Here is a 27,797-nt window from a genome sequence, read left to right on the forward strand (position 1 = left end):
TTTGGTTTTTGAAATGTTTTGAAAACTGAGTTAAAGGATATTTTCAAAAATTGGATAGATTTTCTTTTCATGCTGTAATATGAATATAGTTTATTTCAATGTTTTTTATGTTCTGAAATATCACCAGTGCAAAAATGCAACTTCTACAAAATATGCAATTGTGTGCATTAACTGTGATATAGAAACAGAAGAATGTTTAGGCCTTCATTGTAGATTTATACTGTTTACTTATTTTATCATCAGACAAGAACAAATTTGTATGCATCAGTTATGACAAATTTTCTTATAAAATACTGAATCATCCAACAGATTTTTCCTTGCAATATATGTCATGATTGTGTTCTGTTTACTGTGTCTCTGAAAATGATCTTTCATTCTTATGTAGACAATTATTCCGCCTCATATACTGAAAGCTATCCTTTCACCTGTCTCTTATCCTCTTTCCCTCTATCTCTGTCGCTAATGTAGAAAAACTCTTCATGCTGACTAGGAGACTCTAACGGTATGTGTCACTCATATTAAAAAAAGATAGAAAATGTAGACATTACCTGACCCAGGACATATATTTTAACATGAATATGAAACAAGCTCCCATGAGAAAAAGGAACTCAAAGCTCGATTTATGTTTAGTTATGTAAAATATCAAGGCTATAAAACCAAATTAGTAATTGATATTGCCAGATTTGATGCACAGAAAACTTCTGCAGTAATAATGCATGCATAAAACCCATTGTATTACTGCACAATCCAGTGTTAACTGAAATGAAAAATTTGAATCACTTACTTAGTAATGAAAGGTGCAGCAAGTCCTCTTCATTTCCAAAGTAAATTGTACACTAACAAATTCCTTGTAACATTATCAAAATGGACCTCTTACCCTCACTAACAACCAAAAATAGACTTGTTTTTGTGGTAAAACAGGAGAGATTCAAAACTAATCACAGTGCTGTAAAATAATTATGAGTAGATTGATTCTGGAGGTTATTCACAATGAAATCTTGCATCCTATTTCAGAGGAGTATAAATACCTGAGCATCCTTGTCCTGGTACAGATTCAGTCTACATTGAAATGCAGCCCTCACAATTTTTGTGTTGGCATCTGGACTTTGGTACCAGCTCATTGGTGTTTTAAAAAAATTCCTTTTCTGCTCATAACAGATTCACTTATGCTCTCGCTATGCAATTTTTTTGGTTGTCAATTACTGCTGTATAGTTACGAAAACATTAAGAAATATTAACTTGGAAATTGCAAGTTGTGTAAAATGAATTTACTTCAATATTTCAAGAGTTAGAAATAATCTCAAAGTATTGTTTATGTTTTAAAAAGAATTTTTCGGAATTGGAGATTATAAGTTCACTAGGAAAAGTCCAAATTCTTCGGTCTGATGAACAAATAATATATGCTGATCTATGGTATTTGTATTGCATTTGGAGCATGGCAATCCGCTTACTAACAAGTCAGTGTAATTCTTTCTGCTACTTGGGTTCATCTGCCTCAATTTAGAAATTAAATTTTCAGTTCTGACCCACAAAAGTATGCTGACTTGGTGGCTGATAAACTATCATAGCCAATTCTCCACAGTGCGAGTTTTGCATCCAGTAATCAGTTATCAAGGTGCATTATTGGTTATGAAGTAAGCAGCTCCTCATAGTTCCATGTTCATGACTGATTCCAGGCCAGAGAGGTGGTGGGTGCAGAGATAAAAGAGAAGGGAATGAAAATCTGGAAGAAGAAAGACTTTTCACAATCAGATTTTCCTAAATTGTATTGCTAATGAATATTGACAGTGATAGCAACATGAAGCCAGAAAGGATATTAAATTCAAAAATAATTGTTTCACTTCTACCACTTTAGTTATCATGTAGCCTTGACACAAATAATCTGTTGTTTCATTGCAAAACCCTAGGTGAGGGGCCAAAGCTGCATAACCAATGTTGAAAGAAGAGAGAGGAGGGCATGAACAGAAATGATAGTGATTCTTGCCATAGTTGGGTTTCAAAAATCTGTGTTGTACAAGAAGCATGCTCAAACTAAAGAGTTCCTCATTTTTGTGGTCAAAGGAATAAGCTGAAGAAGGTGTGAAGAGTCTTAATTTCAGCACACTCTGATCACAGTCCATTTGTAACAAAATACTGAAAGACCTGGCATCCAACCTAACTGGCATATGGTGCAGGAGCTTGTTTTCCAAAAAAGGTCATTCTGAAATTAACAATATTTTGAGAATGCAGAACCTTGATGTACTTCCTTCAAATCTAGCGAACTATAGACAAGTTGTAGCTGAGGTGAAAATTATCTGATGCACATGTTTATTTTCTACCTGTCTGCTCAAGGCATTAAGAAAATGTGCTATTCCATTCGTTTCTCTAGATATGGTGTAGCATACTGTAATAATTTTACAGAGGCCAGTCTTCTGTCACCAATCACCCTTTCTTTACAGTGTTCGAAACGCCGTTCAGCGGCTACAGGGAGCAGGTGTCAGCTCCAAGTCTTTTGATTGCCTGCCTGAATGGAGTCAGCTGATTTTAAACCCACTGCTGCTCCTTCCCTATTGGGCGAACCTCCACTTGCCTAACAGGGGAGCTCATATTCATCAAGGCCCATAGGGAGATCTATAACATCCCTCTCCCATTAAGTCCTACTTCCCCCGCATCCCCGTCACGGAGAGGGGGACCTTTTCCTTCACTTAGCAAGTGATCTGAGATCAATTAGAGGCAGGGCCAGATCTGAGAACGTGGATTGGATTGGAGACCTTTTCTTCTGAAGGGAGCACAATAATGCCACCGACACGGGGCCAACTTTCTCCGTTACGATCCTGGGGACCTAACTGAGGCTGTCCCCAAAGTTCCTCACATGGATTGGCTCGTCTGTTTTGAAGGTTCTTTCTGTCCTTACCGAATCATAGTTCTTCTTCTCATTCTCTTGTTTGGACTCACCCTCCTTGCCAGGTTTGGGAACAATAAGTTTAGTCTTAATGGCCTACTCCTGCTTCTATTTTCTATGTATGTTTCTATGTAAAAGATCCTTGATCTTTGCTATAAATCCATCTCAGTTGAAGAAGCATTTTGAGATACCATAGTTTCTTTATTTGTGGGTAAAATAATAGCACCTTTGGAGCCTACTAGAGTATGGATTATTGTTTTCAGACACTATTTCATTTGAAATTGATTCTTTGGGTTCTGATAGCCTTTTAATACCTCAATCAAGTGCCTAGAACATAGAACATTACAGCACAGTACAGGCCCTTCGGCCCTCGATGTTGCGCCGACCAGTGAAACCAATCTAAAGCCCATCTAACCTACACTATTCCAATATCATCCATTATTCTTTCTCATCAGATTCTAATTGGAGGATACCTTAACAGAGCATTAATTTTCCTTTGCCCACAATCCATTTGAACCTATTAAACTGCAGGAGTCACTGGATAGCGCTTGCAAGTGGTAACCCCAGCTGATCTTTACATCCCTCCTGTTCAAGTTGCTCAGCACACATTGGAGATAAAGTCTAAGACCTGTTTGGTATAAATGTTTTACTACTACCCCACTGGAACATCTGCTTGAAAGGAGTATGATGTACAATAGTATAAGTAGACTTTTCTATACAGTGGAATAATTTCAACATTCACAGAGTTCTTCCACTGTTTTATCAAGAGGTACAGTCTAGTTGCTTATGTAGTCTTTTGTGATGGCTTATGTAATGAAACTGATAGAACTAGGTCAAATACAAATTAGATTAGATTGGACTTTGTCAATTGATATTTATAGGTTAGCTGTGATTTGATTTTGGAAGTAAGATGAAATGAGTATTTTTATTCACGACCCCTCCAAGCAGCCTTCCCTTTTTTGCTTCTGTTGTCGTAGCAAACAGTCTGAGTTGTCCTAACTTAAATTCACCATATTCAATTGCATCAAAAATTGTTACAGAGTGGATTTATTGACGCCACCACTTCAGTCTGAAGGAATTTAAAAGGTGTTAATGTGCTTTGGTGTTGAAGAGGAAGCACGATACATGACAGAAATACTACCTGCCTATGTTCTGCTATTCTGAAGCAAACTGAGATTAATAATGAGTTTGCTGCACATTTCTTATTTCTACTCCCTCAGAGCAGTTTTTCTGCTACTGTAAAAGGTCTTGATCTTTTTCATAGAACGAAGAAAGACCGCCTGTGTCACCGAGTGCCTCTATTACCCAATCATCTGTCCATACAGGTAAGATAAAACTAATTGTAAAAATCACTACTGTTCCTGTTGTCAATCTATGTAAAATGTTGGTGTATATCGTATTTTCTTCAATTGATGACAGTGAAATATTTATTTCATCTTGTTTCGTGTTCGTAGTATTAAACAATATTGTTTTCTGTTAAAGGTAAATCTTGATACTTGGAACAATTTCAACTATGATTATTTGAAGTATTATCTATCAAGTTGGTTAACAAAAATATGATATGGGTTGTCTTATAAAATGCGCAATGAGTCTATGCGGTACAAGTTCATAAAACTCTGGACCCCCTTCCAATAACCAATCCCACATATTTGATGGGTCCCTGATGGAACAGTGTCTGTAGTATTGACAAACAGAATTCCACCTTTGATCTGTGTTGAATTAGTTGATTGCAGTTGGAGTTACTTGGTGCACTATAATTGTCTCAGTATAATTTGGCTTAAAGGAAAGCCAGTCCTGCTCTTGGTAAGTATTCTGCATTTCCTACTGATGAGGTATTGGCCAAGTGCAACTGTTACCACTGTAACTTCTCCAGTTAAAAAACTAGCACAGCTCACTGTTTTTGCTCACCAATGGGGAAAGAAAAGTTATTTGGTGATGTAGTGCCTATGGAACAAAATATTAGCAGAAGTCACTGCCTTTGGGACAGAAGGAGATAGAAACATTGTACAGAACTACTTTTCAGTCTTGGGCCCAAATAACTGCAGGCTTTGCAAAACCCCAATATGCTTAATCTATTCCACAGAGCAATCCCCTATTACATTCTCAACTCTCCGTATGTACATAACAGTGATTAAAGTTGCAAATGCTAGACATATAATAAGAGCAGAAAGTGCTAGAAATACACAACAGGTTTGTCAACAATTGGCAACAAAATTAATATTTTGGATACTGGAAAGGGTGTTAGCTGTAAAACCCAAAAACAATCTTCTCACCATTACTAAATTGTCATCACTTTTAAACCAACCCATGCTTAATGCACCAAACCATTTTTCACTTTTAAATATTGCTGTGTTACTGTATTATGTTAATTTTGTTTTTACCCATTTTAATATTTGTTTTCTCACTTCTATCTCTGTTTCTGGCTTCTTCTGATTGTTGATTAAACTCTATTTCTGAATCTTATCAAATTCTGCTCATTCTTACATCCCCGTCTCTGGCTGCAGTCCAGCCTGTCCCTCCTTATCCTGGTTCTTCTCCCCACTCTTACAAACAGCCCACACATGCTCACCGGCCTGAGAACTTCCTCTTGAGAGCAGCCATGAGAGATGAAATGAAGAAAGGTAGGTCAGACATAAAACTGAATTTTCCATAATCTATAAGTGTGTCATAAGCAATGCAAATGCATTAGAAGCAGTTCAGAAAATGTTTACTAGACCAATACCTGGAATGGGTGGGCTGTTTTAATAGAAAATATTGGACACGCTAAACTTGTATCCGCTGGAGTAATAAGAGGCGACTTGATGAAACAAGATCCTGAGAGGTCTTGACATAGTCAATGTGGAGAGGATGTATCCTCTTGTGGGAGAATCTAGTACTTGGGACCACTGTTTAAAAATAAGAGGTCACCCATTTAGGGCAAAGATGGGGAAAAGATTTTTCTCTGAATGTTGTCAGTGTTTGGAACACTCTTCCTCAAAAGGCATTATAAGCAGAGTCTCTGAACATTCTTAAGGCAGAGGTAGATAGATTCTTGATAAGCAACAGGGTGTAATGATGCAGTTTCACAGACTTCAGTAGAAACACAAAAGGTCTGTATTAATAAGAAATATTGCACAGAGGCCAGCAGCCACATGGCTGCCCGAGTCCCCTACTTGTCTTCTCCTAAGAGAGGACTCCACCCCCGGGGTGATTACACATTCTCATCCTCAATTGGTCCCCTAAGCCAAGTAACCCTTACTCTGTTGTGTTTTCCTTAAAGGGACAATCACCACAAGGGATAGATAGATATTGGAGTTGAGGTTACAATCAGATCAGATCTTATTGAAAGACAGAGGTGCTCAAAGGGCCAAGTAGTCTACTCCTCCTAATTCTTATGTTTGTAAAAGAGCCACTGGTTTGTTAGCAATAATTTGTCACTCTGTTGTTTATTTCTAGATAGTTGTGCAATATTTACATAATATTACTAGCAACATTTGCATTAACAAGGGATGATGCTCAAAGCAAGCATTTATTTCATAAAATTGAGATGAAGGTGAAAAGAAACAGGAGTAAAAAGAAAACGGTATGATATAAATCAAGTACAATCTTGGATCAGTTGCTGAATGAATGTTCACTTCTGGCTGCCACTTCTGAAGCAGTAAAGGATTTTGAATCCTGCAGTTGCAAGGGTTTTCGTTCTTTGCAGTTCCAAGGGTCTATTTACATGTAAACAATAAGCACCCAATATGTAGTCAAGCTTCTCTTACATTAATATGTAGATATCATTGCAGCGTGCTTTGAGCAGTGTAGGCCTCAAGTTCTGAAATTTGCTTCCTAAATCTCTCCATTTTCTTCTCATCCTTTGGAGATCTTTCTTTAAACCCATCTCTTACACCAAGCTTTAGTCATGGCTGCTTAAATCACTTTCATTTGCTCAATGCCCCATCTTCTGAAAATACCTCTGAAGTGTCTAGTGATGCCTTTCTTCATTAAAGGCACTATAAAATATTGCAAGCTGTTGTTGCAATATGACACTGGCACCGTCATGCTGCATTGAAAGTGCCAATTTGTTCATCTTGATGACTTAGAATGATTTTATGAATCATAAATACCAAAGTGGTTCTGTGTCTGATGCCTAGGCTAAGCTAAGGTGATCCTATTGAGGGTAGCAAAAGGGGTAGTACACCAGACCTCTATGCCCGAGGTTTGAGAAGGGAAAAACGTCTCATATCCTGTTCCTGGTCATCATTCTGTAATCCCTGCTGGAACTGAATATGTATGGATATCAGATTTTAAAAGTATGAGACAGCTGACCCACCTGGATTCTGTGTAGGCTTCCACATGAATCTAATCCCTTGGGTGATGTGTAGGGGATCTGGCAAAGTAGAATTGTTCTTTGAGTGGTAAAGTGTCTTCAGGAAAGAGAATTGAAGAGAAAGAGGTAGAAACCATGTTGTACGTTTATTGTCATTAGTAAGAACATAACTTTGTTTTCTGATTGACCCTTAATTTCTTGATGTCTTGGTTAGAATGGTTCTCAAAAGACATGTAGGGATTGTATCTTAAGGCCAGCAGTTATTCAGTTCCATTGAATCTTAAAGATCAAGTTTGCAACAAAAAATAAATATATAAGAATGATACTGGTGTAAAACAGGAATGTTCCTATTGTAATAAGTTCTTCTGAACAATTTATCTTCTGTTTTAGATGGGACTTCTACTGCCTCCTCTTCTGTTACCCCTAACAAGGATTCTGGAGATGCCTTGATATTGCAGAACCAGAAGCAATATGATGACGAACAGAGAATGGTGCATCAGCTACGGAAGGTAATTAGTTAAACATTTGCTTCCCAGAACAGAAGCATCATTGCACGGATCTGTGGTAAACAAAACCCATGGAGAATGTGTTCATGTCCTAATGTAGAATGTGAAGTTGCCAACTTGCTGCCAATCGGTGCCAAATTAGACTGGTTTTATATTGTACTGGTTTTATATTGTACTCTTATATCCACTGGAATTGGTCATATTCTTACATAAGGTGACAACAACCTGAAATTACTTTATCCCATCAGTCTGTGTTGGATTCAAACACAAGTTCCAGACCCTCCCTTCTACTGTTAATAAAAGTATTTGTTTATGATCAAATAGCTACATGTTCCTCTCTGGTTACTTTTTCAGAATATTGAAACACGGTTAAAGGTTTCACTTCCAAGTGATCTTGGAGCAGCACTTACAGATGGTGTTGTCCTCTGTCATCTGGCTAATCATGTGAGACCACGGTCGGTGTCCAGTATACATGTACCGTCTCCAGCAGTGGTGAGTATTCTAAATTCTGATGCTATCAAAAATGACAGCAGTAATGCGGAATATGTTGAGCTGTTCTTTTTGGTCAGAGTTTTTCATTCTGGGACTAAGTTCCTTGGTGGGAGCAGGAACCAGGAGTGTTTCCCACTGTGGAAGTTGGTAGGAATTTGTGCCGCGTCGAGTGATGCTGGCCTAATTAATTATGTAGTTGGGGGGGGGGGCGTTTTGCATGGCACGGCAGGCTGGACAGCATCATATCCAAAAGCCATATTTAAAAGGCGTCAGGGCATCAACTTAGCCACCATTGAAGGAGGAGATGGCGTGCCGCTCACAGGGAACTCCTGTCCCCAAACTCAGTAACGCATCCCTGGAAGTCCAGCTCAACGCGGTGGAGGCTAGGAGGGGTGCCCTGTACCCAGAGGATGGAAGGAGGAGGACCGCGTCGTCAAACCAACCCTGCATGGGAGGAAGTCACAGTAAGAGTTTTAACAACACCAGGTTAAAGTCCAACAGGTTTATTCGGTAGCAAATACCATTAGCTTTCGGAGCGCTGCTCCTTTGTCAGATGGAGTGGAAATCCATCACATCAAAGTGTGGAAGAGTGGATTTCCACTCCATCTGACGAAGGAGCAGCACTCCGAAAGCTACCAAATAAACCTGTTGGACTTTAACCTGGTGTTGTTAAAACTCTTACTGTGTTCACCCCAGTCCAACGCTGGCATCTCCACATCATGGGAGGAAGTCTCCAGGGAGATAATTGACCAGGGCCTTCACCAAAGAACTACCCTGCAATGCCACAATAGATGAATGACCTCATCTTCACTGCAGCCAAAGAATTTTTTCTTGTTTTAAGCATTGCTATGGCTGTGGCAGCTAATAGATCAGATGTGTTGATTTTAGTACCAGGCAGCACACTAGTAATTTGCAATAATTTTAATAAAATTAAATTGAGTCTACCCGGTGTTTGTATTTTTATTCAAAGGCTCCCTTTGATGCATTGTCATTGTTTAATAATTCCTGTTTTAAAGAACCTCCAGTGAAAAGTGGAATCAAATCTTTTTATAACTAATAATACAAAATGGGATGTCAGCTGGAAGGCCCAATGCCAGTATTTCAGACCTTGCTGAGATCAGCTCATAATGAGAACTGCTTTGCTGTTTCCCATGTATTTATAGTTGCAAGGATTGGTTGAATTTTAGAATTGGTTCTCCTTTTTAAATTTATTTTCCCCTTCTTCACCTTTTATCTAACACGTCCCTGCCCTCACTATTTCGTACTTTTGCCTGACGGAGTTTGCTTGCTTTGCTTGCAGCCCAAACTGACAATGGCAAAATGCAGACGAAATGTGGAGAACTTCTTAGAGGCTTGTAAGAGAATTGGTGTACCACAGGTATGTACCTGCTATATTTCAATAGATTATTCTATGTATGACTGTTTTTAAAATCTTATTTAATTGCTACTGCATGATTGATTTTACCATTGTAGTGAGCTTTTAACATTGCTGATTTGGTAGACACTAAATACATGACACCATGGACCAGCCAGATCTTTGAAAAAGATTTGAAACCAATGTACACATTGTGATAATTTCTAGCTAGTCTCCCTGCTGATTATCCAACCCAAGCATTTCACTCACTCTGCCTTTTCTTTGCTCTGCTTACCACTCAAGCCCTGGATTTTCCTCAGTTGCCCCAGCTCCATGTCTTTTTCTCCCACTAATTCCCTTCTTAAGTGTTCTAGTTCCCATTCCCACCTCCTAGACCAATCTCAAATGTTCTACCTCTGATTATCCCATTCCAATGAAATCTAAACTGAATTCTGCACAGTTCCTGTTTCCAATATTGCAGCTGGCCACAACTGCCCTGAAAATTGCCCCTTGGGCACCATGACCAGCTTCCTTATTGTATAGAAATGTGTAACTCCCAAGATTTCTGCCTTACTGACACTGGGACTGTGAGCAGCACACAGAGAACTTAAATCTAATCTCTGGTGCAACTCATGGTGCAACTCAATGATGAACAGAGTAATTGGACTGAGTACCACAACTGACTTGCCTCATCACACCCCCCCCCCCCCCCCCCCACCCGTGCGGCAACCTAAGCTGATTCTCCAACCACTACCCTGAACACCCCACATCCGAATGCCCACCCCCAACCTGACTACTCCTCCTCCGACCTGACAGATTATGTCACCCTTGTCCAGACCTCCTGGTCATCCCTCAACTCACTCACCCTCAATCACCTACTCTCCCATTGAAAGCACGCCCGCCCTTCTGAGCCCTTTAAAAACATATCTGAACCAGGTGGCTAATGTCGTTTAAAAAAAAGGAGACACGTCCTCTTTTCATCCATCTTTCCCTTAAATGGCTGCAGCTGGGATCAGAAGTCCTGACTGAAAGAGACCAAAAAGGTCAGGTGCAGATATCTTCACAGTCACCGACAAGACATCCCCCATCAACATTGACCAGAAGACCTAGGCCTTTGTTTTTTGCTAATGTTGAAATTTAATTTTGTTACCATGACCAGGACTGCTGAGTTAAGTGAATTTATTAAGCAAATTCTGGACTCTAGGATGTTAAGGGTTTCTGTTGTGCAGTTGAATCTATTAATAATTGGAACATTGATTTATAGAGACTGAATGTCAAACCTGTTTTTAATTACATGGTTTTCTAGGATTTTTACTCTAGTTTTGAGATTGAATTGTGCAGCACCACATATTATTTTATGAAATATATAAACTTGAGGCACTAACTATGCTGTAATAAATCTTACAAGAAATTTGCCTGTAACCGTGCAATTCTGAAGCTGTGCGACCGAATTTTGGAGCGGGGTTGATATGCACTGTATATTTTAAATGTAAACCATTCAAACTTACTGATAATTAATTTTGTCTTCTAGGTCTGCTTCTTTGACAGGTCATTTACCACAATATTTACTTTCTGCTAAAAATTGTGATCTAAATTTGTATCTTAAGTTTTTTGAGGATCTTCCTAATTTCAATATTCTGTTTTCAGTGGTCTAGGTCACGTGTCAAATTTGAATTGAATGTTCTGGGGAGGGTTTGGGTGGTTTTAAGGAAGGTGACCTGATGAATCTTTTAGCTGCATATATACCTGCATGTGCTGAAAAAGCTTTCAATTCTCTAACAAATTATAACTTAATATATTTGGACTGTATTTAGACCAGATCATAATTTTCCTGCTTTCTGTGATTATTTTGATACCGTGTTTGAGCATGACAGCATATTATACATACCATTCCCTCAGACAAAAAATTTCACATACGTACAACCTGATTCAGTTGTGACAGTGGAGCAGTTCAGGCTAAGAAAATTAAAGAGTTGTATACATCATGCACTTCATCTAACTGTCACTGTTACTTTCTGTAATACTTACTATGCCCAATTTTGTTGATCATACCCATATTGGAATAAAGCAATATATGATCTGACTCAATGTGAGCAATGCCATGGGAGATCTTTAGCAATTGAATAGATGTGGAATATGCATTATATATCAAATAACCTGCAAACCACACAAATGAACCTTATACCATAATGCTGCAATCCTCGTCTCTGTATGTTCAATGAATTGTAAAACCTCTTCTGCCTAAGTGCATCCAATTGCCTAACAGTGGTACAGTCATATAAATACTTAAAATTTATCATAAAGAATGTAACATTGTGATCAACCTCAAAGGATTTGAAGAATGTTCACAAAGCATTGGTCTTGTGTTTACACTTTCCAATCTAATGTTTCAACAATGTATCACATTCCTTCACACTTTTGTTAGATGATCTGGTCTAAATCCCTGTTTTATGCTAGCATAAATGATAAAAGACAGTATCCATCCTTGTAGTTTAATCACCAGTGGTGTTAATCATGATAGTGGTTTCAAGTTTAAAATATTTAGCATTTAAACATTAATAAACAAATTTGGAGGAAGCATTAATGTTTTTCATATTTAAATTGAGAAGGTGCAAGGTAAAAATATTATTTCCTCTGTTTAATTTCCTCTCTACTCTGTGTTTTTGCCTGGTGGGAAAGAGGGATATTTCTGCTTTGCAGCTAGTTGCTATCAGTTGTCTAAGTCATTATCCCTTTGAATTTTACTCCTTGGTATCTGCTTGTTGCCATACTTCTTTCTTCACTTTGTGGGAAATCAAATGCAGAAATGCTATCATAACAATTTTCATATCCAAAGGTTGTTTCAAACAACTGTAACTTTTGCATATTCTCTGATAATTATAACATGTAAGAAAATATCAAACTCTTAAAAGGTTAATTGAAATAAGCAACCTATACATACGATGTTCAATATAATCTAAGAACTAGTTTTTGAGACATGACAAACAACTAAAATTATTAATCTTTTATCCTTGTCCTAATGAAATTCTTGGCCAACCCACTATAAATCTTCCAAAAAAATCTTTCAGAAAGTATCTCAGGAGTTTCCGTTTTATTCCTTTTATGAACATTTTTCAATCACTGCTTGCGCAATAGGATTGATAATAAAAGAAAGGTGAGCATTTTTAGTCTCGCCTTTCCTTGCTAGAGCTACAGTTTTGTGCTGACATGTGGTGCTCCACAAAACAACCTGGCCAACAACTAACAAAAACCCAGCAGTGACAATGATGCAGAGATGATTGGAAATTGAAACTGGTGCTGTAGCTACCACAAGCCTATTCTAGTGTTCAAACTTTAACTTGGGTACAAGAATATAGTTAGAATATAGTTAAAATGAGCAACAGAAATCTGTTTCAACTTCTACAGCGCAGAAGATTATCTGTATAAAAATGATTTGTTAAACTGCCTTGTTAATTTGAAACTAAATAATCCAATACCTTTTTAAAAGTTAAATCTACTGTTTGACTCCTAGGAAATCTCCCAAAATCACAGAAGGAAAGGTGAAGGGTAACTGGAAACTATGGGCAGGATTTTTCGGCCGCCTCGCCCAAAACCGGAAAATCCCGCTCGAGGTCAATGCACCTTTCCATGGTCCACCCCTCGCCCACTCCGATTCCCGTGGCAGGTGGAACGGGAAAATTCGTCCCTATATTTAAGACTAATACTCACCTTAAACTGGATACTGACTTTTTGAAGTTAATTATGCACCTTGTGTTTATTGTGCATGAGTCTGAAATGGGGCAAAGATAAAAGTAATTCTAAGTAAATGCTGCATGCTGATTTTCTCAACTAATTTTTCTCTATCGTTTCTCTCCTGCACTCACTGAAATATTGGAAGGATGACCTTTGCTCTTCATCTGATGTGCTCCAAGCCAACCTCCTCAGCACTCAAAAGACGGTTGACATACTACTGACTTTGGGAGCAAGCATAACCAGTCCCGTTCTCACCCCTCTCTCTGGTGGCCAGCTTGCAGGCTTTGCTCTCTTTTACATCAATGTGATGCTTCTGCTTTTTGCTCTGTACCATTGGGTCACTGTGTTCTAATTAGAAGAGAAAGTATGTTTTTAGGGATGGGGGAAGAGAGAGGGAGATTGTGCAAAGTACTCTTGGCCTTAGTTGAAACAAAACATGGAAAATATTTCCAAGTGGAATCACAAGATTATTTTTAGTCTATGCTCAGACTCCTAATACTTTGAAACAGAAGCTATTCACAGTGCCTTTCATACTATCTGTCTTGACATTTAACAGATTTGTTGTTGAAACTTCACTTTTTTTGTTATTCATTATGTTCACTCCACAGACCCACTGTTTGGCTGAAAAGTTAATGCTTTCTTGGCTGACATTATAAGCCGTTCTCACTAAAAAGTTCTTTAAATGATTACTATTACATCAAAATAATTTTGGGTCTGCCTTGTTAATCAGATTAAAATATTTTCAAAATAGCAAGGTTCGTTTTACACTTTTGTTGGATTAATTCTCAAGGCAGACCCTGTTGTCTGTTGGAAAATGGATCAAATTGTGTTCACCTTCGTCAGACTTTCATCCCCCATTTTCCTAGAGTTGTAATAAGCTCCTAGGAGGAGAAAGGCAATACATTAAAACACTGGATCTTCAAAAAATTCCTTTTTTGTCTACCAGCACTTGTCTCTTGATTATGTTTGAACTGCCTGTGGTTGAATCCATTATATTAACAAAACGTTAATCGTGTCCTTTCAGGTGTGGTTGAGCGATTAGTGTAGAAGTTGGTGGTTACAGACATATCGATTATCTTCACATACTATGAATTTATTCTGCACTTTTGAATATGTGGAAAAGTCTACAAATACACGCTGTGTCCCTGTTTTCACTGCATTATTACTATTGCATACATATTAGTTTTAAACTACAAATACCTGATGAATCAATTAAAGGTCATAGCAAGAATGGATAGTTTCAGTGGCAATAAAATCGTCTTAGTGTTTTGCTTATTATAGAGAACAGAATTGCTTTTTAAAAAATCTGTTTAACTTTTTACATCAGGTGTAACCAACATCCAAATGTCTTTAATCCTGCCCCATAGTTAATACTTTCAACCCCTTGAAAACTGGCCAACAGAAGTGAACTGTAGTCAGTCCATTAATTCAACTTAATATTGTATTTAGAGGATGGAATAAAAATGAATGGAACACAAGAAATAGGAGCAGGAGTAGATCACATATCCCTTCGAGCCTGCTCCGTCATTCAGTGTGATCAGGCTGAACCTGAGCTTCAACTCCACTTTCCTGCTCATTCCCCATACCCCTTGATTCCCTGAGAGACCAAAAATCTGTCTATCCCAGCCTAAAATGTGTTCAAGAATGGCGCATCCACAACCCTCAAGAGTAGAGAATATGAAAGAATCATAGTAAATCTCATGTGGGAACAGACAAAGCCTTATGCTACTGAGGCACAACTTACTCACTTTTTCAGCAATAGGTGCTTACCTGTCCAAGTATACCATCATTTTTATTTGACACTTTTGATTCTGCTTTAAACACCATTGTGTAAAAAAAACTTACTGATACGAAGTTGGAAAACTCTCTTTCCTTTGCATTGAAACATTAAAGTCAAAGATATTTTGATATCAAAAATCATGACAAGAAAAGTTTGCTTTTTATGTAGTGCCATGTCACACTTGATGTTTTATAAATCAAATATTATTGTCTTTTTAACTTTCGAGCACAATCTTTTTGATAGGTAGATAACAAATAATCAGCTTCCAACTATTTTTGTTCATTCATTCATTTATGCTCATTAACAGGCTATTTTCTTGCACAACAATAAAGAAGGTATATATTTTGTTCAATAAGCCTTCAAATTTTAATGTACTGTTCAGAACAATGATCATTGTGTTAGAGTTAGTGGCTACGAGCATCTGAAATTCACTAGCTGGAAGTATGTTTATGGTGGCCAGATATAAAGCTATATCAGACCTATCACCAGAAAGAGGCCATCCTGTCCATTGTGTGCACCACTCGCTGACCTTTATTCCATCCACATTATTTCTCTCATCCAAAACCATTTCCTATACTTAATAATCACAACAACTCCCCTTTTGTACCAAAGATGAAGCCAGTCTGTAACTTATTGACTAAAAGGCGTGCATAAACATTTGTAAAACTGATCAATTTTTGAACAGTAAAGGAATTAAGGGTTATGATGAGTGGGCGGGTAATGGAGCTGAGTCCAAGAAAAGATCAGCCATGACCTTATTGAATGGCGGAGCAGGCTTGAGGGGCCAGATGGCCTATTCCTGCTCCTAGTTCTTATGTTCTTATATTCTTAAACTTTGATTTGTGCACCGCAGTGTCAAATGACGTGAGACAATAATTAGGAGAACTAAGTAAATGTTTACCAAAAGGAACATGATCTATTTTAATAAATAAATGCTTTTTCTCCATTACTCCAAATTTTGTTCTTCGTATCTCCTTTCCACAACCCCCTCCCATAGTTTGGATATGGTTCCATTGGCAGTGCACACCCTCCAGTGTCTTGCTCAGATGGTGGTTATTCCTGTGTGAACCTGGACAATATGTGTCAGCACTGTTTGAACCAAGTCCTTTGTGCACCCTCTGCCCACATAAATCACTTTCCAGCAGGTTAGAAATCAGGAGTGGGAATGTTGGGCTGATTTATTTTTTATTATCCCTTGAGACCAATTTTAACAACTCTATTACAGCTTGTCTGACGTTATTTGAATCAGTTTAAATGACAGCATGAACCTGGGACCTTCATGGTCCTACCAGACATTGTATGTGATCACTTAACCAGCATAGGGCATTTACCAAATACAAGTTTGCACTCTAATCTGAGTAACTATGGAATTAATAAGTTTTGTAGAATCATACGACTGAAGAAACAGCAGACAGTATTTTCTAATGAGAAGTATCAGTTTTCTGCTGAATAGAAAAGTATTTAAAATTAAAATAACTGAGGATGTAGTAGGGGCACACTGAAGTGTATCATTATGAGGATTAATTCAAGATTACTGTTGGTCATATGTAATATGGTAGATTTGAATCTATAAACTGTTTAAATAACAGTTTTTTAAAGTACAACTTTTCAATTCATGAGCACATTGCCAAATGAAAAGTAGGAACTTATTTCTAGAAATTTCTTGAAACATTTGCTTTTCAATGAATTTTCCAATCCATGTAGGTTTTTTCATTTAATAGTGAAGATAAAAATCACTACTGATTAAAAAGTCAAACTAATTTATTTTTATTATAGATTTATACTTGTTCTTTGTCAATTTTTCTGAAAAAAAAGTTTCTTGATTTTCTTATCTTTAACGAACAGTATTTATATAAAACTAAGATTGGAGAAGAAATGTAACAATGCTGTATTTTTTACATGTTTTAGCACTGAGTCTGTCATTTTTCAAATTGATGAGGAAAAGCTTAAGTTTAAAAAAAAATTGCAACTTGTTTCATGATGTATAACTTTGACAGTCTGAATCATTAGTTGGTATTTTAGTCCAGTCCCTATTATTATACAGAAGTTTCTGTGTAATGATAAGTGCAATGAATTAACATTTCTTTAATTGGGATTCATCCAGGAGATCTATTTGCTGCCCTTTATTCATATTAAATCAACGTTTTACACATGCATGCTCAGGGTGCTGCCTTTTGAATCCTGTATCTGGAAAAAAATCAAATTTGACCCCAACATATTTCATTTTGAAAACTTGTCATTCCTCCCAGGCTACAGCAATCATTTTTAGTTTGTTTGAGGTTTCGAAATATAAATGGACATCCAAAGATACCCAGCCAAGAGCAAAGGTTTTTTTGCACATCCATCTTCTGGGGATTTTCACAGTAACTTCATTGTAGTGTCCATGTAAGCCTACTTGTAACACTAATAAATAAACTTAAACATAAATCCTCAGCCACATTGTGGGCACAGGTGAAGGGAGGTCAGAACTAAGTTGTGAGGTTTAAAGTTGTGAGGTTTAAAGTTCTGTTGGTGGTGTTTGGTTAGGGTTAGATTCCTAAAGTTAATATTGCCAAATGCATCTCTCCCAATTTTGTTGCTGCCCATCAACTTCCATCAGTTAATTTATTTGCAAGCAATTAATGTTCACAAGTTAATTTAGATGTCATTATATTGTCATTTTGTTTTCCAGATCTTCCATTTTTTTGTATTTGGTTTTATCTTTTTGCATGTATGTCATTTGTTAATTCTGTTTTTCTCCCCTCTCTTCTTTTATTCCCTTCCCTTTCTCTTTTTATTATTTTGTTTAGGATCGATTGTGCTTGCCCCTTCACATTCTAGAAGAGAAAGGACTGGCACATGTAGCCGTGACTATAGAAAGTCTGCTTGAGCTCGCCCCAACCAAACAGCACCATTAATCAACTGTCTAGAGACTACAAGTGATGGGCACCTCACACAAGAAACACTGTAACAGCACAATTGAATATGCTCCAAGTTGGTCTCCATCGTAATCACATTTATCACACTCTTTAGCATCTGTATGATGGCTTTCTGACATGTCAGCACTGTCAGTCAGTTGCTAAACCTGACTTTTTTGATTCCTTTGTTGTTTCTATTTTTGAAAATACAGCACTTGACCTGGGTACCATGATCCAAATTTTTCCATAGCATTTAAATGGTTATATATTGCACAGAATGTACCAACGGTGCTAGGAACTAGAGCAGGATATCTCCCGTTGTCACTGTGTCTAGCAAATTAGCTCACAAATTCATTTGATTCCTAATTTGGCATTGTTCAATGTTTGTCTGGTGGCCAGTAAGATAAATTTTATCATGAATGATCTGATCCATAAATAGGCATAATAAATTCACCAAAATCTTACTCAATATCATTTTGGTTCAATTTCCAGGGCAGAATGTTGCGGTCCCCTGCTAGCAGATTTGCAGGCCGGGAAGGGCTGTAAAATTCTGTGGGTGCCTATCCGCCCATCTCGACCTGGCTGTGATTTAACAGGCAGTAGCAGAGGCCTCAAGTGGCCCTGGTGACAATTAAAGCCCTGAAGTAGCCAATTAATAGCCACTTAAGGGCCACTTGCTGAAATTGCAGCCAGCGGGAGAAGGTCATCGCCAAGAGGGTAAGCCTGTTTGATCCTCAAGCAGGAAAGTGAGTGGTTGGTGCTCGTATGCGTGCCCTCTTTTCCAATTGGAGGCATAATCCCTGACCCCAGAGTCTCCTATCCTGGTCCAGCATGAATCCCCTGAACGTACTTGTCATTCTGATGCGGGCTCTGTGTCATCTATTCTTTGTGCAGTCTGGATGGAGCTGTTGGCACCAGAAAGCTACTAGCCAATCAGATGGGGAAGGATGGCCTATCTCAAGCCAATTAACATTCGTTAGAGCTTTAAGTGGTGATGGGGCAACCTGATGAAGCAGAGGCTAGTTTGTTGGTAATTCATTAGCAGCAGGGTGGGAAACTCCACCTCCAATAAAATCTTGACACAGGAGTAAAAAATTCACAACCAGCAGTAGAACCTCTTGAGATGTGTGCAAAAATATTCTTTTAATGTTGCGTATTTCCTGACTGACAGGAATTAGTGTGAAAACTTGTACCAGTGCATGAATATCTAGTCAGCAGCTTTTTTTTGGAAAAACTGGGTAAATTTTGCCAGAAGCTAAACCCAACTGAATACGTCATAGTTCTTATAATGATGTTTCATGGTTACAAATACATTTCCAGAAATGATGCACTGTACTCTTAAATGGATCAGTACTGTATGATTTGTTCCACATTTGGTACAAAGATTTCCTTAGTCTTGGTTATATATTTTATTTTCAGAGATTTTCTTTTCTGTTGGCTTTGTGTATTCATTTTTAAATCTAAGTAGTTTAATTGTGCTTCCCAAAAGTTACCTTTCATATTTGCTAGATTATATTCGTACAGTTATACATATATATTTATTCATAGCACACAAGTATGATAATACAATCACTAAAGGACCCCTGGTTATTGAGTAAAGTAGTGAATAGCACTTTATTATGAAGTAGCATTGATGATGTCAGTCAACTTTATGGCATCAGAAAGAAACCTGTCTGTGGTATAGGTTTACTACATGAATTATAGAACAGCACCTTCCACTACATTCTTCTTAACTTGTGCGTTTCAATTATTATGAACAGTATAAAATAAATACACAGTGAGAAATAGTGAGATTAAAGTTCATGTTAGTTTTATATGAGCACTTATCCATCTTTTTATGGCTTATTTAGCTGTGGGTAATGACTTGAAAGAAGTTCTTACTTGTGGAATAAATTGTGTATCCATTGTTTCTCACGGTGTATTCTCTATTTAAGCATAAATGTACACTTGCAATAACGGCAAACCTTAAATGCTTAAAATTGCAAGTAATTGATTAATCCTTGTAATCCACTTTAAACAATTTGGATGCTCGCACCAAACTTTTGTCACAATCTTTATCAAAATTTATTTTCATACAGTTGAGTTCAATGTTTTCCTTGCTTAATGCTTGGGATGGTTTTTAAGTGAGGCGAATGTTACAGCGGAAGGGAATTTTTTTTTAATTTATGATTTGAACCATTGGTCTCTGTAAATACATTCCATGTTTTCTAGTTTTTATATAACTGTTCACGTCACTTGTCAAATCCAGCTTTGGTTCAAATTATACTGTTTTGATTTTGTTACGCTGTATGTTTTTTATGATTTAGATACCAACCTAGTTACGTTTCCATTTTTTTTGTTTCAAGTCCGGTTATTAAAAAATCAGATTAATAAAGATCCATTGACCTTTTAAAGGTTACGTTAACCCAAGTTAGAAGCAGGATCAGGTTAAAATCATTCACATTGGAAGTGAGCTGCACTAGCCCAGTTTACCTATAGTTTTCACCTGACATGTTTCTCCTCTTCAAAACCTCTTGAGCAACAAGGTAATCATTCTTCACAGATAGTAGCAGATAGAGCTATGTGGTCTGGAACCACTTGAATTGCCTATTATTGGGACAATTGCCACTTGTTTGAGGGCCTGATTCCAACTCAGAAACACAAATGGGTGGAAATGTAAGTTGTGTGGAGGACAGAAAGAGGCTGCAAAGAAATACAAGGCAACTTGAATGAGCAACAAGATGGCAGATGGAGTATTATGAGAATGTGATATTATTCGCTTTAGTCATTGGAATAGAATAGCAGAATGTCTTTTAAAAGGCATGAAACTTGTAATTGTTGATGTTCAGAGACTAGGGTGTGCCAACGCAAAGAACACAAAGTTTGCATATTACAAAGAAAACATCGGTGGAGCCAGAAACAGTTCAAGTTCCAAGTTCAGTATGGCTTCAGAAACACATTTAATTCTATTTCTCTCTCTACAGATGCTGCCAGACCTGCTGAATTTTTCCAGCACTTTTTTTATTTTTGATCTCGAGCATCCGCAGTATTTTGCTTTTATTACAGAGTTAACATATGGTTCACGCTGCGCCAGGGACACAGGTTTGATTCCAGCCTTGGTTGACTGTCTTTGTGGAATTCGCACATTCTCCTTCTGTCTGTGTAGGTTTCCTCTGGGTGCTCTCATTTCCCCTCTCAGTCCAAAGATGGGCAGGTTTGATGGATTGGCCTTGTTAAATTTCCCCTTGTGTCCAAAGATGTCTAGGTTAGGTGAATTAGCCATTGTGAATGTGCAGGGTTACAGGGATAGAGTGGGGGGCCTGGGTAAGATGCCCTTTTTTGGAGAGTCATTGCAGACTTGATGGATTGAATGGCCTCCTGTAGTGTAGCGATTCTATGAGATGCAGAAAACAATTGGGAAGATAAAAGGCAAGTTGGCCTTTATTGCAAGAAGAAAGAAGTCTTGCTACACTTGTACAGGACTTTGGTGAGATCACACCTGGAATACTGTGTACATCTCTGGTCTCCATGTTTAAAGAAAGATATATTTGCATTGGAGGCAACACAGAAGGATTCACTAGATTGGTCCCTGGATGAGAGGATTGTCCTATGATGAGAGGTTGAGTAAATTGGATCTATATTCTCTGGAGTTTAGAAGAATGAGAGGTGGTATCATTGAAACATAGAAGATTCTGGAGGGGCTTGACAGGATACTGAGGGATTATTTCAACTGGCCTGGGTAAGTGTGGATGCTGTCTCAGGACAAGGGGCTGATTATTCATGACTGAGATGAGAAATTTCTTCATTCAAAAGGGTAGTAATTCTTTGAAATTTTCCATCCTGAGGGGGTTGAGAAGACTACATTGCTTGCTATATTTAAGGCTAGGATTGACAAATATTTGATCTCAGGAGCCAAGGGATATGGGGATTGGGTGGGAAAATGGAGTTGGAAACCCATGATCATATTGAATGGTTGAGCAGACTAAACGGGCAATATGGTATACTCCTCATATTTTTTGTGCTCTTACAATCTTATCCTTTAAAGCCAGATGAAAAAAGATTGTGTCATCTTTTTCCAGATTTTTTTTATTTGGTCGAGGCAAGTAGGAATAAAGAGCAGAGTGAGGAATACTGTCAAAACTTCAATCAGTAGTCCAACATAGAATAGCCCATCAGTGGAAAGCATAATTCAGACTATATTTCCTGATTATCCTAGAGTGAGCTAGAGTCAGTGAAAGAATGGGGGAATTAACCCTTGACAAGCAAATATAATTTTGCCTGCCAAATTTTAAAAGATTGAGCAGTACTGAAACAGTAAATTTGCAGCTGCTAAAAGTTAGTTATAGTGCTTCTGACTAGTCGCTGTGCCCTCAACTAAGTAATCGTTAGCAAATAAATCAAATTGACCAACTTTTATATGTTTTACGACTGACATTTAAATTACTGTACTGTTTCTATGCAATACTTTTACAATTATTGTCTGTTGCTAAGCAAGTTGCTTCCAACACTATTTTTGAAAATAGACTGTAATTTTGAACCCTGACATAAGGCAGTTTTGTTACTGTTTGTAATTGTGCTATAATAGAGCCCTGAATAACAGTAACAGGAACCAAAAAGTAGAAAATTACAACTGAACATCGGAGAAGTGGCAGAGAAAGGTTTGCTGCTTAAGATCAGAATTCACACCACCTCAATCTGAATTAAAGTGCATGCTAAATTCAGATAGTTAATACTGTCGTACAAAGTAGAACCACGAGTTGGATTCACTTCATTTTTCTTGTGCAAATTCAATAGGAAGAACCATTGGTAGTAATGAATAATGCTTTAAGAAAGCATTTGTTTAATTTATGTTTACCATTCACATACAGATGGTAACTTCCAAATCTTCTTTCCAAAATGTATGAGTTTTCAGAAAATTAATATTGTAATTCCTGTTCAGATCATCACTCACTAGGAAAAACAGATCTGATTCCAGTTTGTCTATTTGTTATTCTGTATTCACCTAATGGAAATGGGATAGTTTCATTAAATAAGTTCATGGGAAGAAAATAAACTCTGGAAAATATCTTATTAAACAGTACTGTATCCAGATTAAGATGTTTCAGTTCATCCCAGATAACGGCATGAGAGTTGAATGGTTCAGACTATTTCTTGAAAAACTCCTCAGATGTATTCCAGTTTATAAGTACAGTTACTGAATCTTGTTTGTGTTTACCCAAGAAACATTCTCTCAAACATTTGAAGATGTTCTGACACTCTTATATTCTGTATTGGTATATTTTCTACTGTTTCTGAATCTAATTCAAAACTACATCCTGTAAAAAGCAGTTTTCCAAGGCTCTAGGATCTTTATGCCACTATGAGAAATGATTATGAAATTTTAAGTGCCTGATTAACTTTCTTTCAGCAGAAAAATGTGTGTTTAGTCAATGACAATTCACATTGACCTTTAAAAATTAGTTTGGTTCGGGTTTAGCGTCACTTTGGTACCAGGATGGAAGTACATTCTTACAGTCTTTGAAATGAGCTGAGGTATATCAAGTTGACTTTCTTTACTGCTATCAGCCTTTTGAGCTGAAAGAGATTGAAACTGAGTCATGGGAACAAAGTAATTTGCAAGGAAAATAACCACACTTCCTAACTTCTGGATCCAATATTTACTTTAAGTCTGTGGTGAATGTGCATGGGTGATTGTGTGTCCAGTGTAGTTTTTGTTTGTTTTTCATTTGTACACTTTGTTGTAAATATATTTGGTATTGTAGCTGCTCTCATTGTGATCATTTGAACACAGTTTTGGAAATTTTATGTGCACCATTTTTCCTTTAAAAATTGTATAAATATTATAGCTCCTCTGCAGGGAGCTATCGGACCTGTATCATATGTGTATGTTTTGCAGCTGGAGGGAGACTGGATATGTATTTGTTTTCCTAACTTTTTTATGATAGACTTGTTCTGAAAACTTGGAGGCCTTGACTTTGATTATGTTATGTAGATATTTATCATGTAAAAAAGCGTATTTGTCAACTCCAGCTTTGCTGTAACTGTCTTCTTTGTACATATGTATAACATACAGCACATGTTTATGAAGCTTTTGTGATGAATAAATACTGTACATTGGAATTGGCTTGAAGATTTGCATATTTAACTCTTTCCCTTCCGACAAACCATTAAATGCCCACTTTTTTTTTGAGAAATGAAAAATGTTTGCAAAAAGGACATAGATTTCCATTGGAGTACTAATCTTTAGAATAGTCTGGCTCTTTTTTAATTCCTTTTCAGGATATTGGCATCGTTGGCTAGGCCAATATTTATTACTAAACTCTAATTGCCCTCGAGAAGGTGGTGATGAGCTGCCTTCTTGAACCAGGTGGCGGCATGGTGGCACAGTGGTTAACATTGCTGCCTTACAGCATCAGGGACCTGGGTTCGATTCCTGGCTTGGGTCACTGTCTGTGCGGAGTCTGCATGTTCTTCCCGTGTCTGCGTGGGTTTCCTCCGGGTTCTTCAGTTTCCTCCCACAGTCCGAAAGACGTGCTGGTTAGGTGCATTGGCTATGCTAAATTCTCCCTCAGTGTACCGAACAGGTGCTTGAGTGGCGACTAGAGGAATTTCACAGTAACTTCTTGTGACATTAATAAATAAACTTTAAAACATTGTAGTCCCTGTGGTGTAGGTACACCCACCATGCTGTTAGGGAGGGAGTTCCAGTGACAGTGAAGGAACAGTGATATATTTTCAAATGAGGATGCTGTGGACTAGATGGATAGAATAAAGATTTCTTCCATGGGGATTTGTGGGTAAGGAATTGGCTTTTATAATTTACTCCTTATTGAACATCAATCTATAACTTGATACTGCAAATGTAAGCAATGAAGAAGCTTGTAAAGTTGACTTCTTGAAATATGATTTTAGTTTAAATAAGAAATAAAATGGTACAAACATTGATCAAGTGTTTGCCATAAAATGTTGAGTTTGGTTTTGAAAAGAGCAGGTGATCAGCACGTTTCTCGTGTGCCATGTGTTTTTAGAAACAAATTCTAGAATCTTCTAATTCCAAAGACTTCTGAAAAGATTTTTAAATGCAATTTTGCCCTGATGTTTTAACATTCTGCTCCAGGAAGGAAGTGATTTTCTTTGTTATGTCTACATTATGTCAAATGTCTATTACCCAATAAGAAATATATATTTGAGGGAAAGAAACTGATAAAATTCATTTAGCAGTGGTCATCTAGACACGGTTACGTTAGCAAAGTCACTAAAATATATGTTTAACTAAAACATTTCAATAGGTTTCTTTCATCTCTCCTTATCTCTCAATTTCTGCTGTTACAAGTGTTTATATCTTTTTCATGGTCCTGAATCTTCTTCCTTTCCATTGTTATTCTGACAGATTTTGTCTTTATACAACCCCTTTAACCAACAAGAATAGACTAATGAACAGGACTTTTTAATGAAGCTGAAAATGAAATGGGGCGTTTTAGAAATAACTGCTTGATGGTGATAGAAATTACATGTAAATCCATGCTGTGGACCACCTTAATCAGACAATGTTGATTCAAGAAATTGCGTTGATTTGATTAGACAGTTTTTGATATATATTGTACTGGCAAATTTTCACACATCAACTGTATGATTAAATTGTACTCTGGTATATTGTAGCCAGTTGACGCTGATGGTTAGGTTGCAGTGGGCCTATTTTTGCGAGGAGAAAGAATCTGTTGCAAGTCCCTGCTGAAATTCTTAGCTGGGATTCTCTGAGCTCGTCCGTGGCTGGGATTCTCTGATCCCGCTGTTGTGAATGGAGATTTGGCTGAATGCCAAATTCACTGTTTCTCGTGGGCAGCAGTGGCGGAGCATACAACATTGAAGAATTCCAGCCCTTATTTCTAATTTCCGTAGGTATTCGTGGATAGTTTAGTTCAATATTGGCTTCCTGGTGCCAGTACAGAGCGAGACTGCGGATAGTTGGGAACCTGTCTCGGGGGCAGGGAATTCAGATGGTGTTCGTAAAGCAGAAGTGGAAATGAATAGGGTTGGGAAGCATTTTCTGATCAGGGCCAGTGTGATCTCCTGGACTCGTTTCGATCGCCTCAGGGGGTCGGAGAGGAATTTCCCAGATTTTTTTTTCCCCATATTGGCCCTGGGGTTTTTACTCTGGGTTTTCGCCTCTCCCTGGAGATCACATGGTCTGGAATGGGGGGGTGGGGGTGAGTTAATAGGTTGTGATGAACAAAGCATCGTAGCTGTGAGGGACACCTCGGTGGATAGGATATTAGGATGTAGATAGGCTGGAAAATTGGGCGGGGATCCTGGATTCAGGATTCAATCCTGGACTGGGGAGCGGCGCGGGCTTGAAGGGCCGAAGGGCCTGTTCCTGTGCTGTATTGTTCTTTGTTGTTCCTTTCCTGTTCTATAGAAATGGGCTTCAGGGGTGAAATTCTGTCCAGATCTCCAGAACAGTAAGGAAATTTGAGGAGGGCCAGGGGTGGGAGGAATTAAAATGCTATGAAACAAGTCATGGTATAACATTAAAAGCACATTTATTGCCAGAATAAAGAAATTTTAAGTTCTCGTGATAAGCAGATGATTTTTAAATTACAACTTTAGTCAATACTACTGAACTAAATAAAATTGGCTTTTTCAATTGGTCTGTATTGCCCTTGCATTTTAAAACAAAATAAATGATTTGATGGGTGGTGGGTAAAAATGTGTACCTATAAAGGGTTTCACTTCTTATCGGCCTTCCCTTTTCCCTTTCCTTTGCCTTTTCCCTTTCCTTTGTTTTCTCCGCCTTTTCTTTTAATGTGTTTGTAGATTCCAATTCCTTTGCGAACCATGACTCCTCGCCACCATGACTGGAGCTGTGAGGAAAAAAAAGTGTTTCATACAAAAGGAAATCAAGGGATTTTGATGATAGTACAGTATGGGTGAAATTGTGGACTTTCCCAGCCCTCAGGAAAGGCTGAGATGCAAGGATTGCCGCAAAAATGGTGAGGGGACAGAGGTGGAGACCAATTGCCATTTGGGGAGACTGCCTGGTGAATCCTGGCAGACCGTTGCAGATTCATAAGAAATAGGAGCAGGAGTAGGCCAAATAGCCCCTCGAGCCTGCCCCGCCATTCAATAAGATCATGGCTGTTCTGAAGTGGATCAGTTCCACTTACCCGCCTGATCCCCACAACCCCTAATTCCCTTACCGATCAGGAATCCATCTATCCATGATTGAAACCTATTCAACGAGGTAGCCTCCACCACTTCAGTGGGCAGAGAATTCCAGAGATTCACCACCCTCTGAGAGAAAAAGTTCCTCCTCAACTCTGTCCTAAACTGACCCCCCTTTATTTTGAGGCTGTGCCCTCTAGTTCTAGCTTCCTTTCTAAGTGGAAAGAATCTCTCCACCTCTACCCTATCCAGCCCCTTCATTATCTTATAGGTCTCTATAAGATCCCCCCTCAGCCTTCTAAATTCCAACGAGTACAAACCCAATCTGCTCAGTCTCCTCATAATCAACACCCCATATCTCTGGTATCAACCTGGTGAACCTTCTCTGCACTCCCTCCAAGGCCAATATATCCTTCTGCAAATAAGGGGACCAATACTGCACACACTATTCCAGCTGCGGCCTCACCAATGCCCTGTACAGATGCAGCAAGACATCTCTGCTTTTATATTCTATCCCCCTTGCGATATAGGCCAACATCCCATTTGTTTTCTTGATCACCTGTTGCACCTGCAGACTGGGTTTTTGCGTCTCATGCACAAGGACCCTCAGGTCCCTTTGCACAGTAGCATGTTGTAATTTTTTTCCATTTAGATAATAATCCAATTTGCTATTATTTCCTCCAAAGTGAATAACCTCGCATTTGTCAACGTTATACTCCA

The 27,797-nt window shown here is 38.1% G+C and overlaps 2 protein-coding genes across 12 annotated transcripts in view; one reads left to right on the forward strand and one right to left on the reverse strand.

Annotated features, from left to right (window-relative positions):
• Nucleotides 1-19,067, forward strand: part of lrch3 (leucine-rich repeats and calponin homology (CH) domain containing 3) — a 128,988-nt gene extending 109,921 nt beyond the window's left edge. For 3 of the 10 annotated variants that reach the window (XM_078206822.1, XM_078206848.1, XM_078206855.1), the window contains 5 exons: nucleotides 4,146-4,206; nucleotides 7,566-7,684; nucleotides 8,036-8,173; nucleotides 9,474-9,551; nucleotides 13,405-14,203. In XM_078206822.1, coding sequence (XP_078062948.1) covers nucleotides 4,146-4,206; nucleotides 7,566-7,684; nucleotides 8,036-8,173; nucleotides 9,474-9,551; nucleotides 13,405-13,611 — 603 coding nt within the window. In that variant the 3' untranslated portion in view covers nucleotides 13,612-14,203. Of the gene's footprint in view, nucleotides 1-4,145; nucleotides 4,207-5,385; nucleotides 5,503-7,565; nucleotides 7,685-8,035; nucleotides 8,174-9,473; nucleotides 9,552-11,058; nucleotides 11,211-13,038; nucleotides 13,207-13,404; nucleotides 14,204-17,828 lie in introns of those variants that run through there. The other 7 variants (XM_078206790.1, XM_078206815.1, XM_078206828.1 and 4 more) reach the window with 6 other exon arrangements.
• Nucleotides 19,068-26,465: 7,398 nt separating this feature from the next.
• LOC144488771 (dynein regulatory complex protein 9-like) overlaps nucleotides 26,466-27,797 on the reverse strand; it is a 40,760-nt gene continuing 39,428 nt past the window's right edge. For both annotated transcript variants that reach the window (XM_078206878.1, XM_078206874.1), the window contains exon 10: nucleotides 26,466-26,776. In XM_078206878.1, coding sequence (XP_078063004.1) covers nucleotides 26,642-26,776 — 135 coding nt within the window. In that variant the 3' untranslated portion in view covers nucleotides 26,466-26,641. The remainder of the gene's footprint in view (nucleotides 26,777-27,797) is intronic.

This window comes from Mustelus asterias, chromosome 3 (assembly GCF_964213995.1).
Source record: "Mustelus asterias chromosome 3, sMusAst1.hap1.1, whole genome shotgun sequence".
NCBI classification, from domain to species: Eukaryota; Metazoa; Chordata; class Chondrichthyes; order Carcharhiniformes; family Triakidae; genus Mustelus; species Mustelus asterias.